Source organism: Garra rufa, chromosome 11, assembly GCF_049309525.1.
Source record: "Garra rufa chromosome 11, GarRuf1.0, whole genome shotgun sequence".
Taxonomy (NCBI): Eukaryota; Metazoa; Chordata; class Actinopteri; order Cypriniformes; family Cyprinidae; genus Garra; species Garra rufa.
The window spans coordinates 20,524,816-20,535,094 of NC_133371.1; the positions used below are offsets into that span (position 1 = coordinate 20,524,816).

Here is a 10,279-nt window from a genome sequence, read left to right on the forward strand (position 1 = left end):
TGTAATGTACATAGAACTGCTGGGTAGTGTTCCCTCAGCACTGTACTATAGATATTTGTCCATAAAAACACTGTAGTTATGAAATATGACTTCTTATAGTATCGTCCACGGAACGTCTATGGAGGCCCAGTCAAATAAGTTACAGGTGGGCAAGTGACACGTGCAACTTATTTGACTAGGCCTACACAGGCTTTCCGTGGACAGTACATTTGTATGCAAATTAAGCCATTTTAGGTGCTGTAATGTATATAGAACTGCTGGATAGTGTTCCCTGAGCACTGTACAGTAGAAATGTCTCCATAAAACCACTGTAGTTATGAAATACGACTTATTACTGTACCGTCCACAGAACGCCTATGGAGGCCCAGTCAAATAAGTTACAGGTGGGCAAGTGACACGTGCAACTTATTTGGCCAGGCCTACACAGGCTTTCCATGGACAGTGCATTTGTATGCAAATTAAGCCATTTTAGGTGCTGTAATGTATATAGAACTGCTGGGTAGTGTTCCCTGAGCACTGTACAGTAGAAATGTCTCCTTAAAACCACTGTAGTTATGAAATATGACTTATTACTGTACCGTCCACGGAACGCCTATAGAAGCCCCATCAAATAAGTTACACATGGGCGTTCACCATATGTGGTGAAATTAACGAAAATCCACCGTCAGAAAGTGACAGCTGTAACTTATTTGACTAGGCCTCCATAGGCTTTCCGTGGACAGTGCATTTGTATGCAAATTAAATCATTGTAGGTGCTGTAATGTACATGGAACTGCTGGGTAGTGTTCCCTGAGCACTGTATTGTAGAAATGTGTTCATAAAACCACTGTAGTTATGAAATATGACTTATTACTGTATCGTCCACAGAACGCCTATGGAGGCCCAGTCAAATAAGTTACAGGTGGGCAAGTGACACGTGCAACTTATTTGACTAGGCCTACACAGGCTTTCCGTGGACAGTGCATTTGTATGCAAATTAAGCCATTTTAGGTGCTGTAATGTACATAGAACTGCTGGGTAGTGTTCCCTGAGCACTGTATTGTAGAAATGTGTCCATAAAACCGCTGTAGTAATGAAATATGACTTATTACTGTACTGTCCACAGAACGCCTATAGAAGCCCCATCAAATAAGTTACTCATGGGCGTTCACCATATGTGGTGAAATTAACGAAAATCCACCGTCAGAAAGTGACAGCTGTAACTTATTTGACTAGGCCTCCATAGGCTTTCCGTGGACAGTGCATTTGTATGCAAATTAAGCCATTTAAGGTGCTGTAATGTACATAGAACTGCTGGGTAGTGTTCCCTGAGCACTGTATTGTAGAAATGTGTCCATAAAACCACTGTAGTTATGAAATATGACTTATTACAGTATCGTCCACGGAACGCCTATGGAGGCCCAGTCAAATAAGTTACAGGTTGGACTTTCCCTCTTGTGTGGTCCATTTTTAGAGGTCAGACATCAAAGAATCCACTAAGGAAGCTATTGGGTGGCTTTTAGCCTCCTCCTGAAGCACCCTGAGGTGTTAAATCCTCAGAATTCTACTGACCACGAACAGCCTATTTTTTATAATGGGATAGATTGTACGTGGGACGTCCAGATCTCAGCTTCTGGACGCAATATCAAGCTGAAACCTGCGTTCCTGCGCTGGCCTGGACATGCCCTGATGACGGTGAGAATTTGAAGAAGATCAGAGAAACTTAAAAATTTTGCCGCAAAAAAACTCAAAGAGGTACGAGGTTTTTCAAGCCAGATTTTCAAGTTTCTCCAAACTTCTTGAAATTCACCACAGGAGCTGGGAATGTCCAGACTAGCACAGGAACGCAGGTTTCAGCTTGATAGCACGTCCAGAGGCTGAGATCTGGACGTCCCACGTACAATCTAACCCATTATAAAAAACAGGCTGTTCGTGGTCAGTGGAATTCCGAGGGTTTAACACCTCAGGGTCCTTCAGGAGGATGCGTGGAGCAACCTCCATAAGTTATTTAGTGTATTAATTGATGTTTGACCACAGAAGTGGACCACACAAGAGGGAACATCCCAACTGTAACTTAATTAACAGGGCCTCCACAGGCTTTCCGTGGACAGTGCATTTGTATGCAAATTAAGCCATTTTAGGTGATGTAATGTACATGGAACTGCTGGGTAGTGTTCCCTGAGCACTGTATTGTAGAAATGTGTCCATAAAACCGCTGTAGTAATGAAATATGACTTATTACTGTACCGTCCACGGAACGCCTATAGAAGCCCCATCAAATAAGTTACACATGGGCGTTCACCATATGTGGTGAAATTAACGAAAATCCACCGTCAGAAAGTGACAGCTGTAACTTATTTGACCAGGCCTACACAGGCTTTCCGTGGACAGTGCATTTGTATGCAAATTAAGCCATTTTAGGTGCTGTAATGTACATAGAACTGCTGGGTAGTGTTCCCTGAGCACTGTACTGAAGAAATGTGTCCATAAAACCACTGTAGTTATGAAATATGACTTATTACAGAATCGTCCACGGAACGCCTATGGAGGCCCAGTCAAATAAGTTACGGGTGGTCAAGTGACACCCGTAACTTATTTGACAGGGCCTCCACATGCTCTTCGTGGACAGTGCATTTTTATGCAAACTAAGTATGACATTATGTGACATTATGACTATATGACTCTATCCTAAAGATTAAAATAGCTTAGACTTAAAGTACTTATCAATTATTAACATTATAAACCATTTTTTTAATATTTTTAATTTTAATACAATCTTTTTCATTTTTAAATTGACTGTTTATTACCACTAATATGAGTGTAAAAAATGACAGACAAGAAGTTTATATATTGAAATATACAAACAAGTTTACTTAAAAATTTTGTCACACGAGAACAAGGTACACAGAAAAGATCGACGAACAAAAAAGGTAAGCCAAAACGGGCACTTCTTTTGAAAACTGAACAAAGAAAACACAATCATATATATATATATATATTAGTGGTGGGCCGTTATCGGCGTTAACGTGCTGCGTTAACGTGAGACTCATATCGCGCGATAAAAAAAATATCGCCGTTAATCTATTCTCAAAGTTGGGTTGGGAGCTACGCAAGATATGATGACTTTCACCTTGATATTTTAGCGCGGATGACGTATATCTAGTTGAATTGCACTGTAGGGGGCGAGAACGAGTCTTCAACTTCTGTCAAATTACCACATCAAATGAGACGCGCAGACATGGATGCAGCTATGAAGCCGCTTCAGGGCAGGTGCGTGCGTTGCTAGACCCTTTTTACTGGGGCACGTGCCCCAGTGAAAATCTGCTGTGGCCCAGTAAAATCTCAAATTTGAGTTATAATTTACTTTGATAATCCCGAAATAAAGACATTAAACTATATGCAACAACTGAATTGACGCTTCTAAAAGCAACGCAGTTTATTGGAAGACTATGCACGCAGATAGGCTATCCATACCCGCGCGCCTGTGTATTTTACGGGAACGCGCACGTCGTACAGCCTTTTGCGCAGAAGTACTTGGTTACACAAGTTTGTATAGTTAATTGTGTTGTAAATGCAATTGTCAAGCAGTTTGTAATGCATTTTGGAAACAGGAGATGAGCGCCTGGTCTAATGCGCCACCTGGCTTGAGAAACCCGTTCTCAAAGACTTACTTTTAGTCATTATTTGGGTAGCACACATATTCTGAATGCCTTCATCAGAATTTAAATTAGCCATTTTAATCTAGATTAATCTAGATTAATTTCAAGATTTAATCTAGATTAATCTAGATTAAAAAATTAATCTATGCCCACCCCTAATATATATATATATATATATATATATATATATATATATACATATATGCATATATATATGTATATTATTCAACTGTTTTGAAAACAACAACACCCACAAAATAACAATCAGAACTATTTACATAAGATCAAAGTCTACAACTTTTTGCGGCGCTTTTCTATGGCTTTCTTTACAATATTTGATGCTCTCTTCTGGCGGTGCATTCCCATCAAAGTGGTAGATGTTGAAGACACTAGTGCCTTCTTTATTTTCAGCGGGGAGAGGTTTTTGTGGCTAACGTTGGCCAAAAGTGCTGACTTTACTGGTGTCAGCACCAGCTTGAGGCTTCTCCTCCTGGTCGGGTACTTTTTTGGGGGGGTTGAGAATTCCAACTCGCTCTCAGAAACCGCTCCTCCTTCTGCCGCACTTTCCTCCCCTCCTGTCTTTCGCTGCCGCTGCTGGTGCTGCTCCTTGGCCAGACTGCCCTGGGTCCTCTGCTTCAGTCTGTCAAAGGAAAACAAACAAACAAACAAACACGGTGAGAAATTGATCATGATCATGCAAATCTGTCTAACACGGTAGGTTTGGTTTGGTTACAGGATGACAATTTACCTCGATGGACTCAGGAGTGGACGTCCCAGACTCCTGGTAGTGGACGTCAGTCTCCTCCAGAGTGGTGCTGCCACACGTCAGCTCCTGCGACTTCGGCGCTGGCTTCTTAGACGCCCTGGTTTTGCCGGCAGGCCGCTTTCTCTTCTGAGGCGTGGCCTGCCTTGGTGGGCTCCTCTCGGGACCCTCCAAGGCAGACTCGAAGAGCTTGCGGTGCTCCATGGCCTGCTGGGCTGACAAGTTGCTGACGTAGAACTTGTCTGCCGTCCTGACGTCGTGGCACATGAACTTGGCGATTTTAATATACATCTGTCTTTGCTTTCATTCGACCAGTACTCCAAATCACAAGGAAAACAGTCATTAGATTCTGTGAAGGAATCTCCCTCTGCACATGGGACACAGTCATAACAGCAGATGGGTCGCCCTTTTAGCACAGCCTTCCTAGTGCCAGAGGGGCAGCTCTCACTGCACACGGACACAGGCAACTATGAAAAAAAAAAGAAATAAATAAAAAAACTTGTCGTGCAAAATATATTATTTGAATTGTTGAATTAATTGATAATTTCCATGGAATAATTTAATTTATGCTTTATGCTTTTTTTTTTTTTTTGCTTTACACATTCCCACTTAATTTGCTGTTCCTTTCACAGTTAAGAGTTATTTGACATGCCCCCCTTTTAATTAATAGTATAATATTTGTGTACCTGTCCAGTGTTCTTTGCCCATAACACACTGTTGTGTATTGCATTTCAAGCGTTATACATTTTGTCCTTACGACACCCCATACTGGTTCTCTGTTCCATTGCACATGTGCAGTGAGCGCTGAATGTCACCTATATACGAGTGAACAGAATGGCACTGTGCAAATGCTTGTGTTGGTGTCGTCGTTTAATGCAGTACACGTTCATCTAAAGAGGATGCAACAAAACTGGCGACGAGGATAAATGCTCTTTTTCCTTCTGCGACACTACTAGATGTAGTGTTATTTCCGTTGACAGCGGCTGCACGCGATTACACGCGTTCGTCGGAAGCTTACAGGCAAAAACGCATGCGAAGCAAAGCGCGCTCGGAGAATAGCGCAAAAACAGAAAAAAAAATAAAAAAGACGACGGCTGTACATCACAAAGACGATACAATCCGGCGCGAGAGGAAAGAGTCGGCTACAAAAGAGTGAGTGGAACAATACTCTGATAAACAGACCAGAATGGCGGGTCTAGTGGGGCAAATCGGACCATATGATGAAACTGTCGAGCAATGGGGCTCGTATACTGAGCGGTTTGATTGTTTAGTCAAGGCTTATGGAATAAAAGATGAAGTTTTAGTACCAACGTTCCTCAGTGTAATGGGCAGCAAGACATATAATCTACTGTGCAGCCTGGTTCAGCCCAATAAGCCTGGTGATTGCTTATTTAAAGACATGGTAGCATTGCTCCAAGAACATTATGCACCAAAACCCCTCATCATTGCTGAAAGATTTCGCTTTCATAAACGAAATCAGTTAGAGGGAGAATCGATTGCACAGTTTGTTGCCGTTTTGAAGCGACTGTCGGAACACTGCGAATTTGGCACAGTGCTAAACGACATAATAAGAGACAGATTTGTCTGTGGACTGCGTAGTGAGACAATTCAAAAGCGACTCCTATGCGAAAGTAATCTTACATTGGAGTGAGCAATAGAAATCATTGTATCCATGGAAATGGCTGCGAAAGAGGCGCAAGAGTTAAGCGTATCCAGTCAAGTTCACAAAGTATACAGTGAGAAAATGAAACCGGATGGCAAGAAAGCATGTTACCGCTGTGGGAAGAATGGTCATCTGGCACAGGAATGCTGGTTCAAAGACAAAGACTGCAGAAACTGTGGGAAAAAAGGGCACATTGAACGTGCATGTCAAAACAAAAAACTGACTGTAAATGAGAAAGTAAATCCAACAAAACATGTGGAACCAAGGAAAGGTTATGTCAGGAAAAATAAAAAGAAACGTGTAAATCAAGTGGAGTATATAGGAAAAGATGAGGATGAATTGGATGAAAATGAGTTCTCACAGGTTATGTCTGTGTCTTCAAATTCTGATGGCTACTGGGTGACACCACTGCTGGATGGGGAGGCCATCCCTATGCAAGTGGACACAGGCTCAGCTGTATCGCTCGTGGCAGAGTCAACCTATCTAGAGCAGTGGTTCTCAATCCTGGTCCTGGAGGACCCCTGCTCTGCACATTTTGCATGTCTCTCTTATTTAACACACCTGATTGAGATCTTCAGCTTGTTAGTTCAGTTCATGGATCTCTCTCTTAATGAGCTGATGATCTCAATCAGGTGTGTTAAATAAGGGAGGCATGCAAAATGTGCAGAGCAGGGGCCCCCCAGGACCAGGATTGAGAACCACTGATCTAGAGAAATGGCCACACCTCTGTCCTAAGGAAGCAAACTTGACCCTGAAATCATACACAGGAGAGCTTGTACCGCTGTCAGGGGTCGTGGATGTGACAGTGGAGCTGGACAAACAGAAGGTAAAATTACCACTGTATTTTGTGAAAGGCAGTAGTCACACAGCTCTGATGGGCCGATCATGGCTAGAGAAAATTAAGTTAAACTGGCAGGAAGTTCACTTAGTAGCAAAAGAGTCTACCAGTTTGCAAAACATCCTGAGGAAACATGCAGAGGTGTTTGGTGACGAACTAGGAAACATGAAAGACATTACGGTTAAACTGTCCATTAAACCTGACAGTAAACCGAAGTGCCTAAAAGCTCGCCCTGTTCCTTATGCGATAAAGCCAAAAGTGGAAACTGAACTAGACCGCCTGGAGAAAACTGGAGTACTTAAGAAAGTGAGTGTGAGTGAGTGGGCCACGCCCATTGTTCCTATATTAAAAAAGGATGGAACAGTCCGAATTTGTGGTGATTTCAAGGTTACTGTCAACCCGGTTTTAACTGTGGAACAGTACCCCTTGCCGTTAATCAAAGATCTTTTTGCTGGATTATCAGGCGGTCAGAAGTTCAGCAAAATAGACTTATGTCATGCTTATCTTCAAATGCAGGTAGATCCTGTTTCCCAAGAGCTGTTGACCATCGTGACACACAAGGGCCTATATAGATATCAGCGGTTACCTTTTGGGATAACTTCGGCTCCAGCATTGTTCCAGTGCCATGGACCAGATCTTGAGTGGCTTGGATGGAGTACAGTGTTATCTCGATGACCTGTTAATCACAGGCAAAGATGATGATGACCATCTCAGGAACTTGAGTGCGACACTGCAGCGACTAAAGGAGTATGGTCTCCGGGTAAAGAAGGACAAATGTGAATTCTTTCAACCCACCATCGAATATTTTGGGCATGTAATTGACAGCACTGGTCTCCACACAGCGTCATCGAAGGTAAAAGCTGTTGTGGATGCACCATCTCCAAAGAACGTAAGCCAGCTGAGATCATTCCTAGGGCTACTGACATACTATGCAAAGTTCATGCCAAACCTGGCCAGCAGGCTTCATCCCTTACATGAACTGTTGAACAAGTCCAAAAAATGGAAATGGTCCGACAGATGTGAGAAGGCATTCAGGGATGTGAAATGTGTATTAACACAATCCAAGTTCCTCACGAATTACAACCCTTCACTACCGATACAGCTGGCATGTGATGCTTCGCTATACGGTGTCGGCGCAGTACTTTCGCACGTTATGCCAACTGGTGAAGAAAGGCCAATCGCCTTTGCGTCAAGGACCCTGAACTCGGCAGAGAGCAATTACGCTCAAATTGAGCGAGAAGCCTTAGAAATCATATTTGGTGTCAATAAATTTCACCAGTACTTGTTTGGGCGCAGATTTACTCTACTCACTGACCACAGATCACTTACCTCTATCTTTGGTCCCCAAACCAGCATTCCCTCATTGGCGGCAAATCGCATGCAGCGCTGGGCTCTGTTGTTGTCAGCACATCAGTATGACATCAAGTACAGGAGATCTGAGCAGCACTGTAACGCAGATGGACTGTCCAGGTTGCCTCTGTCGGACACACCATCAGAAGGCAGTCAAACTGACATCTTTTACTTTAAGGAAGTGCAAAGTGCACCTGTCACTGCAGCTCACTGAGCCAGTTTTGTCAGAAGTTTTGGCCTGGATCTCTCATGGAAAGAGAGGAGAGATGACAGACAACTTCAGACCTTATCTGGTTCGACAAAATGAGCTGACGGTGCAATCTGGCTGCCTACTATGGGGTTATCGGGTCGTTATACCCCCGCCTCTAAGAAACCTTTTGCTGAAAGAACTTCATGCAGGCCACGCAGGAGTAGTAAGAATGAAAGAGTTGGCACGCAGCTACTTCTGGTGGCCTGGCATTGATGCAGAGATCGAAGAGGAAGCAAGGGGTTGTCCAGATTGTCAGAATGTAAGAAACATGCCACAGATAGCCCCTTGCGTTTTGGAATACCTCAGCAGCTCGTAAGTGATAATGGCCCACAATTTGTGTCTGAAGAGTTTCAGTTTTTCCTGTGTTTGAATGGGATTCAACACATCAGATCTGCGCCTTATCACCCTTCCACCAATGGCCTGGCAGAACGATTCATCCAGACTTTGAATAAGGCCCTAAAGGCATCACAGGGTAAGGGTTCCCTAAGCCAGCGATTGAACACTTTTCTGTTGTCTTACAGGAACGCGCCACATGCCGTCACTAAAGTCTCCCCAGCTACTGCACTGCTGAAACGACAACTACGCAACAGACTGGACCTGCTGAAACCAACAGGAACCAAGCAGATTGTCTTGTCACAACAGCAAAAGCAGGTGGAGAGGCGATGTAAGGCGAAGTTTAGAAGTTTCAACAGAGGGGACAGCGGACAGCGTAGTTCATCTAAAGAGGATGCAACACACACTGATTGACCTGAAGACACTTTTTTGAAGGCAGTGAGCTATCATAGACTCCTACATGTTGATACTGCAGACCTACATTCCCAGCAGGCTGCCTGTTCACAAGGTCATATCTCGCCACTGGATCACCTTCACCTGTTTTAACAGTGAATCTCACATTCCTCATATATGCCAACATCTGAGAAGAAAGACCAGAAACATAATTAGTTTCACTATGATTTTCTACTCTTATGTTTTGTGTGCTTACATACCTTTTGTGGTGTGGGTTGTTCTCTTGTGCTACTGTTGGTGGATGATTGTAAGTCCTTTAATACATTATGTAGTGTATGTGCAACAGCATACACTGCAGTGTACACTTTATTTGCAATTCGTAGCTCTGATACATCAGTATATTCATATTGCAGCTCTGCTAGTCTCTCTGAGCCAGTAGAGGCACCATTACCAATGGTCCTAAAAGAGCACTGAAAAGTTGTTTCCCAGAATTCTTTTAAAATTTCATTTTTTGGTTCTTGATCAGGGTGCACATTGACTAGAAACTCTTGCAGGCCTATAAGTTTGGCATTTGCTATAGCAAAACCCAAAGCTCCAGAAATGAAACTGTATTCTTTTGTTTCTGCAAGAGTTCGAGAAGTGATCCAGGATTCACTGCCAACCCACTGTAGCCCTGTGATGTTGTGTTGAGCAATTACTTTTAGGAGGGGTGTTACGGCCCCCATTTTAGGCCTAGGGTACGTAACAGAATAAAAGTTGGCGTTGTGTGTGTGTGTGTGTGTGTGTGTGTGTGTGTGTGTGTGTGTGTGTGTGTGTGTGTGTGTGTGTGTGACTGCGGATCAATCAACAACCTTAATAAAGTAATTCTCAACAAAGAAAACCCACTCTACAACTTAAATGAAGAAAAACGTAAGATTTTTATTGTGAAGAGGCAAGAGGGTTTAAAGGCTTCAAGAGGGGGCTCAGACCAAAACAACAAACATAATACATCTAACTGGTAAACAGAAACTAACTAACCTACCAAAGAAAAAGAAAGAAAAATACATCAAAT

The 10,279-nt window shown here is 43.0% G+C and overlaps 1 protein-coding gene across 1 annotated transcript; it reads right to left on the reverse strand.

Moving 5' to 3' along the window:
- Positions 1 to 3,929: 3,929 nt before the first annotated feature.
- LOC141345264 (extracellular calcium-sensing receptor-like) lies at positions 3,930 to 9,953 on the reverse strand. The gene is made up of 6 exons (XM_073850146.1): positions 9,489 to 9,953; positions 9,237 to 9,415; positions 5,088 to 5,115; positions 4,720 to 4,868; positions 4,352 to 4,651; positions 3,930 to 4,278 (listed from the first exon to the last, which is right to left on the reverse strand). Exons 1-6 carry the CDS (start codon positions 9,951 to 9,953, stop codon positions 3,930 to 3,932), a joined length of 1,470 nt encoding a protein of 489 aa, XP_073706247.1.
- Positions 9,954 to 10,279: the final 326 nt, after the last annotated feature.

What these genes read in the sequence shown, in the direction of transcription:
- LOC141345264 (XM_073850146.1), bottom strand. Translation starts at nt 9,953, where the DNA reads ATGGGGGCCGTAACACCCCTCCTAAAAGTAATTGCTCAACACAACATC. An exon ending in AACAACCCACACCACAAAAG is followed by an intron (nt 9,416 to 9,488) that starts GTATGTAAGCAC and finishes CTTTCTTCTCAG; the next exon opens with ATGTTGGCATATATGAGGAA. An exon ending in GGGCAAAGAACACTGGACAG is followed by an intron (nt 4,869 to 5,087) that starts GTACACAAATAT and finishes TTTTTTTCATAG; the next exon opens with TTGCCTGTGTCCGTGTGCAG.